Source organism: Hoplias malabaricus, chromosome 1 (genome assembly GCF_029633855.1).
Source record: "Hoplias malabaricus isolate fHopMal1 chromosome 1, fHopMal1.hap1, whole genome shotgun sequence".
NCBI classification, from domain to species: Eukaryota; Metazoa; Chordata; class Actinopteri; order Characiformes; family Erythrinidae; genus Hoplias; species Hoplias malabaricus.
Genome location: NC_089800.1, coordinates 39,860,413 through 39,881,246, shown reverse-complemented (window position 1 = coordinate 39,881,246; position 20,834 = coordinate 39,860,413). Strand labels below are relative to the sequence as shown.

Sequence of the window (20,834 nt, the reverse complement as noted above, 5' to 3'; positions counted from 1 at the left end):
GACCATTTTATACCACTGATATAAAAATATCATAGCATAATAATCCAATTGCACACTTTTAAAGAGCACTTTCAGACATTGGAAGTGGAATATAAAAAAATTTCTAAATAAATAAAACAAAAGGGCGGCACGGTGGCGCAGCAGGTAGTGTCGCAGTCACACAGCTCCAGGGACCTGGAGGTTGTGGGTTCGATTCCTGCTCCGGGTGACTGTCTGTGAGGAGTTGGTGTGTTCTCCCCGTGTCCGCGTGGGTTTCCTCCAGGTGCTCCGGTTTCTTCCAACAGTCCAAAAACACATGTTGGTAGGTTGATTGGCAACTCAAAAAGTGACCGTAGGTGTGAGTGTGTGTGTTGCCCTGTGAAGGACTGTCGCCTCCTCCAGGGTGTATTCCTGCCTTGCGCCCAATGATTCCAGGTAGGCTGTGGACCCACCGTGACCCTGAAGATTATGATTTTCAACAAATTAACATAATAGCTCCAGAACAAAGAGACCAGAGAAAACAACAGAGCGAGCAGCTAAAATATTAGTGATATTAATTCTTATGTAAATAAACATGCCATTAAACACAATGGGCGATATTGAAGTCAACAAAATTGAGGTATTGTGCCTGTACAATAAGTCAATAATGTATTTACTGAGACAGGCCTACCCCATACATCACTGGTCAATTTCTGGATCATATATTATATGAATCATAACATAATCTAAGCACAACAGCGACACTGAGCAAACTGACAAATATGAGGATCAGGCATGAGCTGCTTTGCGGTCAGAGACGTACTAGTCTCCACCTGCTGCTTTGTGGTCAGAGACGTATTAGTCTCCACCTCAGACACTCTGCAAATGTAAATACTGTCCAATATCTTTTGTGTGTTAAGCCTGTCTGTTAGGATTTGTTAGATTAACACACACATCCATGTGAGCATACGTTTATAAGAGATATATTTGTGTGTGTATAGCCACACATACTGATGTGTCCCCTGACGTTTTGCTTTGCTTTAAACTTTAAAGAGGTAACAATGGTGGGCTCTGGTAGGTTATTTTATATGTAAAGTCAAATAAATGCACAAGAAGCAGAAACATCACTTGTGTAAAAGGGGTAGAGGATGGCTAATGTAGAGCTGCAGTATCATATTTTACCATTTAGATTCTTCTATCCATACAAGTCCTCCTTTTTTAATGTTGAGGCATGTTTTCCCAGCGCAACTTTAAGTTGTATGTTGGACACATTTGTATTTTACAGATCAGTTAAGTCATATTGTTATTAGGTAAATGGTGTCATTCCCATATTAGGAATTCTAAAGTCTAAGCTGGATTTAAATATGACAGAAATTCATTTTATTTCTTTCTTAGAGAAATGCATTTTGTTCAGCAATTCCTACTACAGGCATGACCCTTTTTGAAGCAACACTATGTTGTATTTTTAAAAATTAGAGCTGCATAATCATTGTGATGCTCCACTGACCTGTAATAGGGAGAATAAAGCCTGTTTTTGCCACTCTGGGCTCAGCACTGCCCCCCCTCCCCCCATTTCACCCAAATTTCAGGACAGTGCTGTAAAAGCTAAGGTGAGCCCAGAGGCAAAATATCTTACCTAGTGTTCTTCAAGTATTTCTTAGGCAGCATAAGCTAGCTATGTATGATTGGAAAACACTGCAGTGTAGGGCTGCTGGGCAAAAGAAAACACTGCTCTATGTGGTCCTTACTGTTTATCAATGGGCCTCTGATCAATGATTCGATTAGTAGTTTATTTGCTTTGGAAAAACTGCAAGATAACATCAGTTGTGCCAATGTGATCTCATTTAGTTTAACTCCGTTTTGTTTTGGCAGAGGCCCCTCTTGTATGAAAGGAAGCTTACAAAATTCATTACTCTGCAACGGAACTTATGCTGCTCACTGTCACTAAACCAGCATTTTCACTTGCTCATTAACAATATTCTTTCCTTCTCTTACTCCTTTTCCTTCCTTGACTCCCTTTTTCTCATGCCACCCCTCCACCCCTCTCTCGCTCCTCTGTACTTGTGGATCTGTGTGAAGGCTCAGCCAGAGTGGCTCAGGCCTCAGATGGCCACTCTAGATTTAGAGCGCTGGTATCAGGAGGTGTTGGAGGCTGGAGACTGCAGTCCAATCTGCCCCCCTCCTTTACCGGCCAAACCCCACACACTCAGGCCTCTGCAGGTAAACAGTGCAGGCCCGGGACACCCCTCTTTTACTACTCTAATCTGTAACAAATGCACTTTCATGGTTTAGCTAAATGAAGAAATAAAATAAAATTATATAGAAATAAATAAGAAGGATTGCATTTTCCATTCAACTAAACCACCAGGAGTTTTAGAGTGACTGATTCAACACTCAAGTCCAAGTGATATTACTTTGTAATATAATGACAGCAGTACCTTACTGAAAATACTCAGAACAGATTAACTCAGTAATCCATTTGGTTTAAAATAAAATGCTCCATGTCATAGATGTGAGCAGTTACAAACAGATACAGAAAGGAATTAATGACAAAATATTAATAGCTACAAAAGTAAAAAGTAGATTCCTTTACACCATAACATACTTGTGAACAATATGAGAACTACTCGGATGTTTCAAGTACAAATCATATCAGCACTTTATTAAAGAACATGAGAACTTGACAAAATATAAAATTGGTTACTCCTAACGTCTGTATATACCATTATTTTTGACCACTGCACTAAACTACAACCGAATAAAATTTGCATCTTAAATGGAAGCTTTCATTTTGCTTCACTTTAATTACGTTTTTAAACTTTTTTAAACAACTACATACATTTAAATTTTTGTAAACATCTCAAATTCTCAAGCCCTTGAATTGAAACATTTGAAATCCGATAATAAATAACACTTTAATGAGATTACCATGCAGCTTCGTATTCACATTTCACAAACTGTGTAACTTGAAACTGCATCTGCAATTTTAGCCCACTCGTATCTAGATTTTTTTGCTCTAGAAAGATTTTATTTAAGAAGTGACTTACAGGGACTCGATATGTACAAGATCCAAGCTTCTATTTGCTGAAATAATTATAGGTTTAACTTCTAATTCTAGTACAAACAGCACATTAATAAAAAGTATAATTTGACAACACTGATTTAAAGAGGACAGCCCTACAACCTGTTCTTCTTTCTCCATGTCATTCATCTTCACTTAGATCTCTCTAAACTTTAAACACATAGCATGCTCAAAATATATTATTATATTAATATATTAGCATATTCTTGGATTTTGTTCAGAATCTGTGGCTCACTGATTTGGAGTCTCATCGCTACCGTTTTGCTGTTTAAACAAAAAGGTCAAACAAAAAACATTGATCAAAACTGGCTTCATTTTTGCATTATAGCCAGAATGAGATATGTTAACATATTAAAGACAATTACAGGCAGTGATGGTACGTTTATAGACCTTAAGACCCAGTTTTTATATAAGTGTGTCTATATATATATATATATATCTGAGGACATTAACATGTTTTCTAAAAACTAAGCATTGGTGAGTGATAAACATAAGTTGTGCTCTTTTACGGACAGGTATACCGCTCTAGGCTGGACAGTGATTCCAGTCAGTCATCAATGAGGCCAAAGATCAGCGCAGGGCTATCGCCCACCTACAACTCTGCAACACTTGGCCGTAACACTTCATCCAGGGTAAAGAACATCCTAATTTCTCTTTGTCTCTCTGTCTACCAGTGCACTGCAAGTCCTCTCTTGTTATGGGTCTCAAGTAAATGAATGCAAATAAAGATATATTTCTTTTTCAGAGCCCTGTGATGATGGCGAACAGCACTGGCAGTCTCCCTCGTAACCTCGCAGCCACTCTACAGGACATTGAGATAAAGCGGCAGCTCGCCCTGCAGCAAAAAGGTACTACAAAACTGTGCTTTAGTGTTTATCACAACATCTGATTTAAAACATTTTTATGTACGTTCAGTTGTATTCGTTCAGTCAAGATGTTTGATATTGCTTTTTTTATATATCCATTGGAGCAACAGGACTGCTGTAATCACATCATTGTTTCTCAAGTTTCAAATATATAAGCATATACACTTTTCCACCCTGCACACCATAACCTTATAGTGTTTGTTCATTAAATAATAAGTACAGTGTGCTAGATCAGACAGAACATAGTAACACACAGAGTGCAGGGTTACAAAGACTGCGATTGAGCACCTCTGTTCCAACTGTTCACAATGGCAGAAACTTGTCTCATATTGTCAGCAAATAAACTCAAACTGACCTTTGGTTTCCATGGTTTCACGGAGAGTAAGCAAATAGCAATGGCAGCACATCATACGTTAGTGGATAGTAGCCAGAGATCAGATTTATTCTTGCTAAAAATAAACATCCTGGATGGAAATCTACCGCTGCCCTCTCTAGTGGGAACAAATATCTAGAAAGCAGAATACTGTTTTACAGTTGGTGCGTTAAGCTCATGCCACGCTTAATACCTATATTTAAACTCCCATGTTTTTTTTCCCCACTTAAATCAAATTCAATTTTAGGTTTGTAGTATTTTTCACAATGGATGTCATCACAAAGCAACTTTATAGATATCCAGGAAAAACTCCTGTAGAGCAACAGGAAGAAACCTTGAAAGGCACCAAAACTCAAAATGGGGAACCCATTTTCCTCTGGTCGAAACCCGAAAGCACAACAAATAACCCCCCGCCCCCCATATTTAAGTGCTATGGTTGACATAAAAGCAAGGTATGAGTTTTAGAGATGTGAGTAAGTGCAGGACACATGCTAAGTGTGTTCCCTACTTGACTCAGCACGGCCCTACATGTTTTTCAGTCCCTGGTGGCTATTCCATTAACACAGCGCCCCCACAAAATGTAGCGAGTAACATCACAAAACTCCGTCTCTAATGGGAATTGCGGGCTTTGAAAACAACAGTGGCCGTCTTATTAAACACTGTTTATTCGTCACATACTTACGTGGTTTATTTGTTTTCTTGGGACATAACAGCTGAATGGAGCTTTTTTGTCGGCCACTGATTCAAGAAGCGTTTGAACCTATTAAAAAGACCACAGTATAATTTTATGAGCTTCCATTGTGAGTCGAATAAAACAAATGTGTTCGCTCCTGTAACTTGGAGATTTTACAGATAGTTATTTTGTGCCTGATGTCTGCATTTCAAGGTGATCTACAAGTCATGTAACGGTTTAGTCCCAAGTAGGTTCATTTGGTGTTGGAATAAGTTCCGCATACCAGGTGCCAGATTTTACTTATGGAAAAGCATTAGAAACAAGTCGAGTAGGCACCTTGCAGTGGAAAAAGCCATATGTAACTTTTGGAGTAGGGGAAGGAACACCCCACCTTGATTACAGGATAGTGCTATAAGGTTATTACTAATTACATGCTGCAACTGTAGGGGAGCCCAGGTACAAAAAATTCCAAATATACAGGACCTAGTGTTCCTTTAAGGCAAATGTGCTATTCCGAAATGCAACATTTCTCTCCGTGAGTTGTAATTTCTACCATTCTACACCCTCTTCTTCTACACACTTCTAGTTTTGTTCTAACCATTATGCTTTTGTATCTTTCTGTCACTCTGTCCGTCCTCCATTGTCCCCCACTCTCACCCAGACCACTTGCCTTCACCATCTGAGTCCTCCTCCACTGCGGACAGCCCCACAGGTAGACCACCCTGAGTCTGGAGTGGGTTTGGACTTATCATCATAATCATCATCCTCTTTACTGCTCATCTCTCCCTCACTTTCTGTCTGCTTTATTTACTGAGACTGTGCTTACCCCTCTAAAAGAGCACATTAATGTTGCTTTTTATTTCATCAGATATATGTCCTCGCTACACTTTACTACATTTCTTCTTGCGTGCTATATTTTGTTTCTGTAACTAGCATGGAGTAGAATGGTTAAAACTTGGTCTCTTGAAAACAGTTAGGATTCGCTTGGGCTGTTTGAAGTTTTGATTGTTTTTTTTTTTTTTTGTTACTTTTTACAAGAGCACATGCAGAGCATACGTGTATGTACTGTATGTGTGAAGGCATGACTGAGCAGAGTTGCATTAGCGTGTCATCCCACATGGATGCACGGGTGTCTTTATGGGCTAATGGATATGAACAGGTGGCTTGGTATGGGTTTATGCAAGTGTTAAAAGTGGGGTTTTCTAATATAAGGAGATCCCATCTTTTAATCATGATATGAAGCACTTTGACATGTATGCTGCTGTAGATGCTGGATTTCCCAGAGAAAGGAGGCCCAAGGTAAAGCCTGACAGATGTATGTGGATATATATATGTGTGTTTGTGTCTCTGTCCTGTTTTGCATTCATACACTACCCATTAAATATTTGGGGATACAAGACACATTAACCAGATTTAACCTAAGTATAAATACATTAGTTGCTACACTCTGCATATGACAACAAAATCCCTTTCCAGTATTTTTATGCATTTGGGCCCAAATATACTCTGCTGTTGAACAGAAATCACAGTACTGCTGACTCCCTTCATCTCTTAATTAGTTACCCCCTGACTTTAAATTAGTTGCTCACAGTGGAATGAGGTATTTAAATTAAAACACTAAATATTTTTAAAACTTGTGTCTCTGGCCATCAGGGCCTACTCAGGAGAATGATGTTTTCTGGCTTCATTTAAATGTCAGTGTAAAGTCGGTGTAAGCTATGATACTATGCAAAGTTGTGCTTTCTGAAGTGGCCACTATCTTAATAGTTGAACATGACAAACCATGAACAACAAAGGCAGATGGTTGTTATGCATGATTCATCGGAAGATTACAATCACTAACTGGAGACAATAAGATTTCCAGCTGTAAATTCATGCTGTTGAATCCTAATCAGGAAGAAATTCAGATACAATTCACATTAAAGTCCATTTAAAATGGCCATTTCAAAACATCTTCCTAGAAGCTTATCAGGAGCATGTTTTGTTTGAATAATGACATGACTTTTCCAAATTTTAAATAAACATTTGAACATTTTAAAAATTCTTTGGCGAAAATAAGTGATGAGACCAAATTTGCTGTTATTGCTGTACTTAGGATTATTTGAATTTGATAATCATTACTGTTCATACAGTAATGCTCTGCAACAAGGAAATCTAGCAGAGAAAATTTCCAATCTGTCAATCTGTCCATCTAGTGCACCACCCTGAGACTGAGCATACGCTGTTAAGTTTTGCCATTTTTGTAATTGAATTTGAAGTCTCAGAACTCTTGAAGCAGTTCATTTGGAGGAATACCTTTCATAACAGTAACTCACTTCTGATTCACTTAAAATACCTCAGACCATGTAAGAAGAATTAGATGTCTAGCAAACAGAAACCACTGATAACTAAAATACATAGAAATAAAGTTTGCAATCCATACTGATAAAAATGAAATAACACATTTACATTAAAAGCACTTTCAATATCCATGTGTCCCCAGGAGTAAGAATGTAAGATGGGCAGTGTATAATGTGTGTTTCATATATTAACGTGTTCCCTCTGTGCTCTGCAGGGCAGCAGGTGATTGAGGAGCAGAGGCGGAGATTGGCTGAGCTAAAGCAGAAGGCTGCAGTGGAGGCTCAATGCCAGTGGGAGGCGCTGCGAGGCTCACAGACACAACTTAACAATCCTCTCCTGAGTGCAGCTCCTGCTCCACTGTTACACCACTCAATCCTACACCACACTGCGCCCTCTGCTGGGGAGCCCGCTTACGACACGCTCAGCCTAGAGAGCTCGGACAGCATGGACACCAGCATCTCCACCGGCAACAACTCGCTCGCCTGCTCGCCCGACAACATGTCCAGGTCAGATAATCACCGGCTGTTTCCACAAACCATTCCTCTGCTGGTCTGTCTGCTCTACACTGGGCTTACTGACAGCAAGCAGCAAGTTTCCTCTGTTTCCTCCCTGTGCCCAGTCTGGAGCTAATTTACCAGCCATCTGCTTATTTCCACTCGCTGTGCTGTTTATTTCTTCATCATCTTCCAACTGCACCTGTGTGAACATGAGGAGGAAACAGTGTGCTGCCGTATGGCTTCTGCCCATTGGCTTTTACATGCACATACATGCAAATACACTCATAGTAATGTTAGACTACACTAGCATTTAAAATGTTTTTAAACGAAGGAGCATGGCGTGTTTGTCAGTTCACAGCTTAAGATTAAAGTCAATCAAAACAATCAAAATAATAAAAATTATTTAAAATGTCATCCAGAGTTGTCTGGAGTTAAATGCTGAATTTTCTAATGTTGAGGTGATAGAATCTGAATCAGTTAATGTCCCATGAAAAGCTACCTAAAAATTACCCCTTAAAATAATTTTAGGGTCTTTTTAAAATAATGTTTTGGCCCAAAGCCATTCATGGCAGAGAGGTGTATGCAGAACAATCTAAAGCAAAATAGTCTCAGGTTTATCATTTCAACATTAACAAGAAACAAAACTAATGATGTAGATGTGTAGGTCGACTAGTTGTATTAAGTAGTGAGTAAAAATGGATAGTGTTGTAGAATTCAGGACTCCTGCTTCCTTCCAGCTAAACAGGATTAAACCCTAATTCTTTACAATATGAATGACTTGGTCTACATCTGAGCGACTGAACTTTGTGAAATTCCTCCTTTTAGTGGGAAGCGTTTAGAATCCTGCACAACTGTAGGGATGTCATGAAAAAGTTCATAACCTGTTCGCTGACCTTTTTGGTATACATAAATTTCACCTCTAGATTAATATCTCATCCCGTACAAGCAGGTGTTAATTTGATTGTAAGAGTTTAACACATGAAAATCGAGTTAAAAATTGTGTGTAGTTATTTTTTACATGTACACTCCATATTTCATATACTGCTTTTATTTTAAGTCTTTGAAAAAACAAGCTTTATAGATATTATAAAGATATATTTTCCAGTTTTTGTGATTTTAACACTATAGTTTGGTCAGCAATGCACTGCTTGTCCTGAAATTCATGACCCTCAGAATTCCATCCTTTCATTGGTTTACTGCCAACACAATTCTGCATTAGTCCAGGCCTGCTCAAATCTGATCAGCGCTCAGATCTCCACATGCTTCCACACTGTACGACTGTTTCATCAATCCGACCATGAATGGTTCATACATTATTCAACACGGTCAAATCTGCACTCACTCACTTTACACAGCATCGATAAAGAAGTGGCAATATATACAAACTGGATTCCAAAAAAGTTGGGACACTAAACAAATTGTGAATAAAAACAGAATGCAATGATGTGGAGATGGCAAATGTCAATATTTTATTCGTAACACTAATTAGGTCAATTGAGAACATGTTTGGGTATAAAAAGAGCTTCTCAGAGTGTCATTGTCTCTCTGAAGCCAAGATGGTAAGAGGATCACCAATTCCACCATTGTTGCGCAGAAAGATAGTGCAGCAATACCAGAATGGTGTTACCCAGCGTAAAATAGCAAAGACTTTTAAGTTATCATCATCAACCTTGCATAACATCATCAAAAGATTCAGAGAATCTGGAATGCCACTGTCAAGGAAATAACAGAATGGGCTCAGGAATACTTCCAGAAAGCTTTGTCAGTGAACACAATCCACCGTGCCGCCGTTGCCAGCTGAAACTCTACAGTGCAAAGAGGAAGCCATTTCTAAGCAAGCTCCACAAGCTCAGACGTTTGCACTGGGCCAGGGGTCTTTTAAAATGGAGTGTGGCAAAATTCAAGACTGTTCTGTGATGAGTCACAATTTGAAGTTCTTTATGGAACACTGGGACGCCATGTCATCCGGACCAGAGAGGACAAGGATAACCCAAGTTGTTATCAACGCTCCGTTCAGAAGTCTGCATCACTGATGGTATGGAGTTGCATGAGTGCTTGTGGCATGGGTAGCTTGCATGTCTGGAAAGGCACCATTAATGCAGAGAACTATGTTCAGGTTCTAGAACAACATATGCTCCCATCTAGACGTCATCTCTTTTGGGGAAGACCCTGCATTTTTCAACAAGATAATGCCAGACCACATTCTGCAGCAATCACAACATCATGGCTACGTAGGAGAAGGATCCGGGTACTGAAATGGCCAGCCTGCAGTCCAGATCTTTCACCTATAGAGAACATTTGGCGCATCATAAAGAGGAAGGTGTGACAAATAAGGCCCAAGACGACTGAACAGTTAGAGGCCTGTATTAGACATGAATGGGGGAGCATTCCTATTTCTAAACTTGAGAAACTGATCTCCTCTGTCCCCAGACGTCTGAGTGTTGTAAGAAGAAGGGGGGATGCCACACAGTGGTAAAAAATGGCCTTGTCCCCACTTTTTTGGGATTTGTTGACGCCATGAAATTTTGAATCAAAATATTTTTCCTTTAAAATGTTACATTTACTCAAATTAAACTTTTGATCTGTCATCTATGTTCTATTACGAATAAAATATTGACATTTGCCATCTTCACATCATTGCATTCAGTTTTTATTCACAATTTGTTTAGTGTCCCAACTTTTTTGGGATCCGGTTTGTAGAAGTTCCAGTTCTACATGTTGATCCATTGACTAGCTTCCTATAAACTGTGACGGGTTTTCTTTATTACTCGGTTGCTGTATCAGAGCAATTGCAATGTGTACCTAACAGTTTAATAGACAGTGCATGTATGTAGCATGTGTCTACATGCTATGAGCATTTTACAGCTCCTATAAATGAGAGAGAGGCCAGAAATTACCACAAAAGTTCATTTGAGAGTTTAAGTAAGACTGTAATTAGGATTTGGAAAAAAAAAAAATGTCAACACTTAAAAAGGCTTTTCCGTAAACAGATGCCAGAGGGTTGCCGTTTCCATCTCCACCCTATACCAGCCGTAAATTAGCGCATATATTTTTGTTTTTTTTCCCAGTAAAACGCCCCAAACCCGACTGCACTTTAAAGATTCTTAATGAGCAACATGACAAAGAGTAATATGAATTTAATTGTGCATGGGTACTAAAACTAGCAATTAAGCTGGTGTAAACATTATAACTCATCTTGAATTAATTAGTCTGTTTTTTTTTTCTTGGATTTTTGCCCAATTATCTCCCCAATGTTAGATGTTGCCAAACTAAGTTGGAGAACCATTAAGATTTTATTACATTTGTAGGGGTTTTATGGTTGTGATGAAAAGACTGTTCCGACACCTCAGGGAGCATGTGGTTTATGTGGAAGCATGTAACAAACAGTACAGAGAGACATTTGTGATACATAAATGGATGGATAGACAGATATATAAGGCAGGAGATTGTACAATGTTCTGTGAATATAGCTAGGTGTTTTGCAGCATCAGTCACTGTGTAAGAACAGTTACTGTTACCAAAATATAGATTAAAATCATGTATCAGTTCCTGTGTATTAGTTGAGGTTTCATAAAACCAGAGATTCTTGACATCCCACACTGAAACACCCTAGAGCTTCTTTAGCACATTTTCTAAAGGCGTGTGAACTTAACACAGATGTTAGATTCTGTCTACAGTCCACACCATGGCTACATTTGCTCCTGTGGATTAATCATTCTGAGCATCATCATATAAATGTTGATAAAAAGTCCGTGCTAACCTTTCGTCACACTGCTGCTTGTAACCACAGTAGGATATCACTGAGGTAGAAGATTCTCAAACTGATCTTATCACATATATACTGCTTATTAAAGTTAAACACAGTGGCCTCCAAATAGCTGAGACTCTTTCAAATATTCATTGCTGTGCTACAGTGGCAACAAACAAACTCTGCAAGTCAAGTACCGATATATTACACTAAGGTGTTAGTGTAAAATCCTGAATACTGAACTGTGTGCTCTCTATTTACTGTGCAGTGCTAGTGGAATGGACGCACTGAAAATTGAAGAGATGGAGAAGATGCTGAAGGAAGCTCAGCTGGAGAAGGCCAGACTCATTGAGTCCAGAGTGAGTGAAAATCCAGAACACATCAGCATAAATATCATTATACTTCAGAGTGGAGAATAAGACTCAGGAATGACCCCACCTCTGCTGTGTTCTGTTCTGCAGGAGCGAGAGAGCCTGGCCCGGAAACAGCTGCTGGAGGAGGAGAGGAGGAGGAGGGAGCAAGCCGAAAAGAGGCTACAGGAGGAGACAGTGCACCGGCAACAGCTGATAGAAAAGGAGGTGAAGATGAGGGCCAAGAATTTTTCTCAGGTGAGTCTGCTGAACCCTGCTAAACCACAGAATCAAAACGATATAGTGCCAAAAAGCACACATTTTTAGCCTTTAAAACTTTTCAGTTAAAAGTCCTATAGTATAAGATTTTGATTGATTATTTAGACAAAAATGTATTGTTCACATCAAAGAAATGTGATGAACAAATGTTCTACAGTATGACCAAGGTATTAGCAAATATCTTATTATAATATATATATATTAATTATTCTTGCCAAAAAAAATCCCTAATCATGAAGTAGCAATGTAACAGTAACAATGTAAATGACACATTAATCTGTCGTTTTAAAAGAATTACAAGATGCCCTCAAATGTGATGGCAGTGTAAAATCATATATCATAAAATCTTAAATCTTTCTTACATCTTTAACTTACAATAAAACCTGATGCTTAAATAACATTTACTGGCCAATACATTTGGAATAAATTAGCATTTTACTGTTATTAATTTTGAATATAAATTTGAGTACAGTAAGAAAAGCTGCTGCTTCTTTATTCAAATGATCAAAAGCAAAAGCAAAAATACATAGTTCCAATGTTATAAATTTCTATATTAAACTCTAAAGTTAATTTGCTTCCAAAGCGTATTGCTGTGCTGCAGCAGCTGGGGTCCTAAACAGGATTCTTCTTTTCTTTATTTTAAAGGCCCGACCCATGACGCGCTACCTCCCCATCCGCAAAGAGGAGTTTGACCTGCGCTCACATGTGGAGTCTTCAGGCCACAACGTGGAGACATGCTACCACGTCATCCTCACCGAGAAGATGTGCAAAGGCTACCTGGTCAAGATGGGCGGCAAGATCAAGTCATGGAAGAAGCGCTGGTTTGTCTTCGACCGCCTCAAAAGGACGTTCTCCTACTATGTTGGTAGGCACCGCGGCTAGCTTGGGCTGCCAGACATCCTCCCCACTGTGCGCTATGCAAATGAAGTCCTGCCAACACGTTCTTATGCCTCTTAGCGCCCTGAGCTTGAAGAAAGCCGCGATTTAGTACAAAGAGCCGATTCTTAGCGCGGAGAAGCTAGTGTGGGGGGATACGGGTAATTAGCGGCTGCTTTAGCTGGCGGAGGCTGCGGCGGTTTCCGATAGCCTCGGGTTAGCCAGGGGCATACAAATATCCAGCAGCTCGTCCGCGTCCTATCTGATGCTGATGAAATCCGCCGCAATGCTGTGGAAATCCTGCTCCACACTCGAGCCCCGTTTGCGCTCGGCATGGGCTAGCGCCTTCACCCCCTCTCCTAATTGTTACACAGGCATAAAAAGGCAAATGGAACCCACTAACAGGGCAAAATTTTAAACAGTATCTGCCTCCAACTCGCTGTCTCCAAGGGCAAGTCTGTTTTTAACCTTCTCCTCGTACACTTTTGCTTACGGTATCATTTCTGTCCCGTCCACAGATAAGCACGAGACCAAGCTGAAAGGAGTCATCTATTTCCAGGCCATTGAGGAGGTTTACTATGACCATTTACGCAGTGCCACGAAGGTAAACCATCCAATTAAACAAGTGCTTTCACCATCAAACACAAACCTTCACACACTCCTGCTGCTTTCAGCACTCACGCACACACGCCCTTCTCTGCAGTTTCTACCATTCTAATTGTTCTTTCTTTCCAGCTTTATTCTGCTCACGTCCTTTTTCTCTGTGCTTTGCCTCTCACGTTTTCTGTTATGATTGTTATCTTGTGTGCGTTCCTCCACCCTTCCTCCTGTCCATTCTTTCGCTCCGCTGGCCGTTTCCACAGAAAGGATTTTTCAACCTGAACTTGACAAATGTATGTATTTCTTCCTGCCGCCCCTCAGAACGCATCCTGCATGTGATTAGCCTCCCTTTGCCCAGAGACAGAGCTGAATTCAATCTGGAGTTTCTTTGCTAAGATCGAGCTTATCTTCTTATCCTCCCCCTTGAGATTAATTACCAATTAGTCACAGCACAGTCCGCCTCGGAGTGATTATGCGCATAGCACTGTTACTGTGGCCGGTATTTGTAGTGGATGTAGAGGAGGTCTTTTGTGTGTTAGCAGATAGGGGAATACGGAACTGTAGACTTTACTGTGTTCCATCTGCCCCCAGCACATCTGTGAACTGCTGCCTCCTCAGTTTCCCAGTGTGGGGTTGTGTGTGTGTTTGACTATTAAGTGTGTGTGGTGCATACTAAATACACATCTGATGTGTGCCTGCATGTGTGTGTGTAACCGGCGTCATCTTTGACAAACTTGACTTTTTAACGGGTTGATCATTTAACTCAACAGCAGAAAAAAGATTAAACAAGTCAAACGTCTACGAGTACAGGGGTTTTGCATCTCCAGTCCAGACCTCTCTGCTTACAGTACACCTGAGTACACTCAGCAGCAGTGATAGGACAGTTTAACTGGATTAATAGAGAAATAAAATCATGATGTTTCAAACTGTAATTGGGTTAACTATATATAACTTCCTTCTTTTAAGTCACTGGAAGAAAATAACATTCGGCTAAATTCTCCCTGCACAGTATGCGCCAAGACATCACACATTTATTTAGCAGGAGGTAAGCCTGAGCAATCCTGGGAAAATATCTACTTGCAGTTCTTCTAACCAATATTGCAGCTGAATCGTTTTTCTAACCAATATTGTCATAGAGATTTAAATGTGATTATTTTCTATAAATAAAGCTCCAGGCTTTTATTTTTCCAAGAAGGCCAGCACATCCCTTTTTTCAAGCCTGAGGCTTGAGTGCTGAATGTAGTGTGCCAGTCTAATTCACGAGCTCTCCACTTTAAACAGTGTTGAAATCCGGAGGATTATAATTAAAATTGTAGCTCTTGTGATTTGTAAAAAAAAATGCACACTCTCCAACTGCAGTTTCAATATAAAATCATTACTGTGCAGCCCCTGCCTCTTTCATCTGTTGGGCTGAGGCAAGCACAGGCAAGTACCCGTAAATTGATTGAGTTTTTTGGATGTTATAGACCACTTTAATAAAGAATGCAATTTGTTAATTATATTATTTACTTGGGAATCTATCACTTACAAGTGCCATGTAAATAAGTTATTCAAAATTCCATGCATTTTGAATGTTGTAAATTTAACTAAAGTAAAGGAATATAGGGACACACAGTGTCACATATGTAAAGCACCAAATTGTGGTATTTGTGGATTATTTGCTAAACACTGAGTGAGGGAATGAGTGCTGAAGTGGTTTTCCATCCACCGAGTTTTTCTGAATAATGAGCATGAGCCTGAAAAAGGGCTCATGCTCATAAAAAAACAAAAAAACGGCCAAATATTGCAAAAAGAGTATTGACCGACCGCTCAAATGAGGTGAAAAAGTTAGTATATTGCTAAAGTGCAAATGAGTTTTTCGAATAAACGATGACTTTTCAGCGGGTTTATATACACTGTGCCTGCGACACATCGTGCCGGAGCCCGTGACCACAAGCTTTAAAATGGGCTCCCCCCGACTCTCGTTCCTCCTCTCCGCACTTTACCACCTGAGCTTCTTATGTTAGTGCATGTGTGGAATATTGTAGACAGCACTGTGCAAGAATCAGAGACCACACAGCATTTTACTTTCCACTCAAAACATTGAGAACAAGCTCTATACCACAGAAATAACACAGATGTCAAACAAAAAAAAATTAAATCAAGCTTTTTGATATAAAGTGTGTTTTTGATATAAATGACCCACTCAGATCTCTCCACCTCCCTGATCACGGGGACCTACATCAAGCATAAGTTTATTCGCAGAAGTGCAGTGGATGGAAATACAACTCATATCACATATTTTCTGCTGATATTTCTTATTACGCAAAAAATATGCCGACATTTTGGATGGAACCCCCCCCCCCTCTTGTGTGTGTGTGTGTGTGTGTGTGAGAGAGATTGAATGAGCTTTGTGAAAATTGATTGCGTAGAGCGAAAGTTACAAATCAGTGACATAACTCACAATATTTAAAGTGCCATAAAAATAATATTAAATATTTAAAATATTTTTTGGTTTCTGTTGCCTTCAAATCAACATTAGGGTGTAACAATCAAATAATTGGATGTAAAGAAATGACCTGTAAATCTGTTAATTGTAAATTGGATCCCAATTATATAGGTACAATCTGAACAGTAGTTTCTGTTCTGGTGATGATTTATTTGATTAAAAATAGTTAAATTGTGATAATAATTTAAAATAGTTAAATTGTGATGTTCAAAAATCTGTCTTATAATGTTCCAAAAAAAAGAATAAATAAACATGACAAATCACTGGAAATCTATGGAATATTACTGAACACTGTGCTCTCTTGGACACTGGAACTGTCCTGTCCCTGCTTAGCAATTAAACTGCAGGATTAGAAGTCCAGGACTGGAAGTGGACTCCCCTGCTATAAATGAGTGAAATAGTGTCTGTTCATTGTGTTTTTCTCCACTGTGCTGATACTTTGACTGGTGGAACTAGTCCTGTGCATGCTACTGAATGCCCAAATGTCTTACAGAGGAACTCCAGCTTTAGTTTGTTGAGCATTGCAGCAGAACCCTGAAGTCCTCCTCTAAATAAAATCACACTCAAGACTAATTCCCCTCTTCTCTCTCGGCTTCAGAGCCCCAATCCTTCACTGACGTTCTGTGTGAAGACGCACGACAGACTTTACTACATGGTGGCGCCATCTGCGGAGGCCATGAGAATATGGATGGACGTCATAGTAACAGGAGCAGAGGGCTACACGCAATTCATGAACTAAAGACGGACAACACCCCACCGGAATAAAAGGTCAAATCCGAAAGGGACGCTTCAGACGGACACCTCCTCCTGTTTACTGACAAGGGGAAAAGCCTTTTTATTTTGTATCATATTATTGCATCCCTTTTCTTTTTCATTGTAAGTTGTATATTCAGAAAAAACTGTACAGACACATTCTCCACAAGTTTTCTGTCTCTGCCTGGATTTAAAAAGGGATTCTTTGAAAACATGATTAAGCACGGTTAACAAAGAGATCTTGACTTTTTTTTTTTGCAATAGCGTAGTATTCCTCAGTTTTGTTATTTGAATATGCACAATTCTTTACATAACTGATTGTTTCTCATAATTATTATTCTTATTCGTCTCTATGATTTTGTTTTTGTCTCACATTTCAGATGTGATATTGCCAAATGACATCAAGCCATCGTGGAGCGTTTTTTGTAAAAACTGATTCTGTGGCTTGAACTGACAAGAAAATAAGAGAGGTTATAATGTAAGGTTGTTCGATTCATAGAGAACGTCCAGTGCAAATATATATATATATATATATATATATCAGTATAGTGTAAATGTGAGATTTCTACCAGAGCTCTAGACAAACATTCAGTGTCACTCAAACAAAAACCTTGTTCACCAAAGCTCCACAAGCAGCTCCTCACAAATCCATCTCTTCCTAAATGTTTAGATCATTAAGAGTTCTTGTTCACAATGCCCTACTTTGTATGTCTGCGTAGCCAGTTAAACACCAGTTAAACACGTGTACACGGTCTAATAATAAGTGTTAACTTTAAATCGCCACTGCAGTAGTCTATTTGCCAAGTCCTGACAACTTGATCTTCTGATTTGACCCCTTAAAGCATCAGTCATCTTCTCTACACTGCCACCTGAAGGCCGACAGAACTTGAAACTGGACGAGAAAACATGGAACACTTACAGGAGATTAATGTAATATATATAATGCAAATAATTCAGTGCCTTGAGATTTCCAAACATTTCTGAAAAGGCCTGTCTTTCAGGGCCCACACAACACCAGAAAAACACAGTTGCTGTTTATTTTCAGTGTTATTTTGGAGATGATGTTATGATGTTTGTTATGATCCTTATGGTTATCTGCCCATGGCATGTAGTCAGATAAATGAAAAAAAGAAAAAAAAGTGATGAGTGATCACAAATGTGATGTGTCAGCTTTAATATATTATTAAAGAAAAGAAAAGAAAAAAACAAGTCAATGTATAAGTAGTTTGTAAAAGTCATTCTGTGTGGAAACTCTGTAATCTGCCTTGGCTCATCATAGTTTTGGGGAGTGGAGAGACTTCCTCTGGACTGAACTATGCTGTGATTTCAAATGTGAGAAAGTTTTCATGCCTTAGTGTTTACTGGAGGGAAGGTTTTATTTATCAAAGTTTTGTTTCTGTAACAGCTGCAACACTGTTAGAAAAAGACCAACGTGCTCTTCTTTTTTCCCGAAATCCAGCAGTGCATTCTGAAGTTGTTGAAAAATGGCCAAAAACTGAGTCACCATTACTGCTGACCATGATTAATTTGTCAGTGAGTTTTTTATTTTATTTTATTTTTTTAAACTAGATAAATATTTCCACACAACTATGTGAAAATGTTCACTGTGGTATGGGTTTTTTTAAAGGAGAATTCCTGTTATTTTAAAATATCTGTGTGAATATATGGTTAAAATGTAAACAAAGCTCATCCAGAATTGTGAGTATCGCTCACAGCGGTGGTGAGGACTTAGACGTCATTAAATGCTGCAGAACAAGGAAGCTATCCAATTCAACTGTTATGAATGAATGTTGTCTAAAGCCTGTAAAGAAATCAGACATGCTTCTCTAAAATGCACAATGCTGTTCCACACCAAGACTCTGAAAGACTTTGTTTACATCTCAGTGACAGATTTATGCAGCAATTTTGAAAAACAGGAGGAATTCCCCTTTCAAAGTTGATCTGAAATAATACAGGTTCACGAGCATGTGCGCACGCACCCACACACCCACAGACACACACACAAACTACTATATTCTCAGCAACAACAAACTCCTTCAGACTGACACTTTGTTGTTAGGATGGTACTTTTCACATGGCACTTTGGATGGAGTTTTTTTCAGGTTTATTAAAAAGAACAGAAACCTCCCATTCTCTCTTCTCTTGTTGAAATGGCTAATGTGGCTGTAATGATGTGTCTGTTCACTGTGTGCATGCTATGAGGCAACAGGGCTTTCAAAAAACTTCATTACCCAGGACTCTTTCAGCTTTTAATGATACTGCTTTAAATCAAAGCCCACTGAGATGCTCCAGTTAGACTCTGTACATCTGTTCAATTCGCATCTGATAGAAAAGGAGCATTAATGAGCATCTGAGTGGTGTGAAATCTCTTTCAGATAAAGTTATAGTTAACTACTATAAAGTTAAAAGTTAACTACACTAACATTACATCAAAAGTAACCCTGAACTCTTGATGCATAAATATGGGTACCGCTTTAAAATAAGGTTTAAAAGTTTAGAAATGGTTTAAAACGTTTTAATACATGGTTATTAATTCAGTTGTAAACACTTTAAATGTTATTAATAATCATTTGTAACAGAGATAGAAAGGGCAACAGTGACCTCTTTTTTGTCTAATAATGAAAGTTTAGATAACATTTAGAAAATGTCCAGCAAAAGAATAAGCTATGACCAGAGTATGTAAATTGTCTAAAAAAAAACACTGTTTGTGGTGAATTTATTAAACCTGGTGGTTAAATGGATAAACTGGTTAAGAAATATGTGCTGAAGCTGGCAGACTTACGGTCGACTGATGGAGAAGACCAAGTCGGTCAGTATTCTGATCTGAGGTTTAATATTGTAGATGGATGTGGGTTCATTATTTGGAAAATGTCACTGTTGCTCTTTCTATGTGTTCTTGATTATTCATTATTATTAATGTGTTTACAACTTAAAAAATAATCATTGATAAACAAATTGTAAAGCAAGTGTAGTCTTATTCCAAAGATGAGCAAATGCCTAAACGTATTACCCTTCGTATTACCTTACTTCTCCTCTCATTTTCTAAGGAAAATTAATGCTGTCCAACAAATTTTTTCACCTTCTCAAACAATGAGGTTTTACATGTAGTTCCACACTCAATGTATCATTTCAGCAAATATGTTGTTTTTAACCCAGTTTTATCCCCAGTGTTTAGTCATTGCTAGTTTACCTATACGTAGGGCTCCTACTCCTAATCAAACCCTGCTACCAAGCTACCAGGCTGGGACATACTCCCTTGAAGCTACTGCTTCTTTTAATGTTTTTTAAAAATGTGCACTTAACACTATGCCACTGGACAGCTCTATGTCCTTGGGGGAGTACGGTAAATATTAGGGAGCAAATGCCCACGTTAGTGTTGTGCTAAGTGATGGGAGCAAGACCAGTTCTCCTGAGCCCCTTTTACACATGAACTGTAAGCCAGTAAGTATGTGTGAGTGCAAATGTCCATAACATTTAGACTGGACTTTATCCTTCCAGCACACCCTTATACAAAATCTGGGTGATGTCTGTTTGAGCATGTATGAATAAAACCAGTAATGCTTTAACTATGCTGAACATTTCTACCTGTGAGAACACACCTGAGACCGTCTCAGGCTGTCAAACGGCAACGCCGGAAAATGTCCAGACCCGATACTCAGTTAAGAATAAGCATAATTTATTAGCATTACTTTTAATTTATAGAGACACCAAGGGAGCTTTTTTGACCAATTTTTACATTTTAAAAGAATGTTAGCCAAAATAAGTCAATTAACGGGTGTCTTGTTCAAAGCAAATTAAGGGCTTATTGCATAGGGCCCCAATGTATGTTTTCGGGCCCCACATGTAATTGCTTGAATTACAGTGCAGTCACAGGGGAAAGTGACAAACTCCACTTTTATTTTATTATTTTATTTTACAAATACCTACACTGGCAAGGCAGCCTAAGGAATA

At 38.9% G+C, this 20,834-nt stretch overlaps 1 protein-coding gene and 1 long non-coding RNA gene across 5 annotated transcripts in view; one reads left to right on the top strand and one right to left on the bottom strand.

Moving 5' to 3' along the window:
• The window catches only part of phldb1b (pleckstrin homology-like domain, family B, member 1b), a 109,428-nt gene extending 90,423 nt beyond the window's left edge, over positions 1-19,005 (top strand). For 2 of the 4 annotated variants that reach the window (XM_066662533.1, XM_066662534.1), the window contains 11 exons: positions 2,038-2,178; positions 3,556-3,672; positions 3,786-3,888; positions 5,614-5,664; positions 7,507-7,798; positions 11,806-11,896; positions 11,999-12,145; positions 12,812-13,031; positions 13,561-13,646; positions 13,906-13,935; positions 16,729-19,005. In XM_066662533.1, coding sequence (XP_066518630.1) covers positions 2,038-2,178; positions 3,556-3,672; positions 3,786-3,888; positions 5,614-5,664; positions 7,507-7,798; positions 11,806-11,896; positions 11,999-12,145; positions 12,812-13,031; positions 13,561-13,646; positions 13,906-13,935; positions 16,729-16,869 — 1,419 coding nt within the window. In that variant the 3' untranslated portion in view covers positions 16,870-19,005. The remainder of the gene's footprint in view (positions 1-2,037; positions 2,179-3,555; positions 3,673-3,785; positions 3,889-5,613; positions 5,665-7,506; positions 7,799-11,805; positions 11,897-11,998; positions 12,146-12,811; positions 13,032-13,560; positions 13,647-13,905; positions 13,936-16,728) is intronic. The other 2 variants (XM_066662537.1, XM_066662536.1) reach the window with 2 other exon arrangements.
• Positions 7,792-20,834, bottom strand: part of LOC136690018 (uncharacterized) — a 38,442-nt gene continuing 25,399 nt past the window's right edge. Inside the window, exon 7 of the long non-coding RNA XR_010801739.1 lies at positions 7,792-7,988. This is a non-coding gene — a long non-coding RNA (uncharacterized lncRNA). The remainder of the gene's footprint in view (positions 7,989-20,834) is intronic.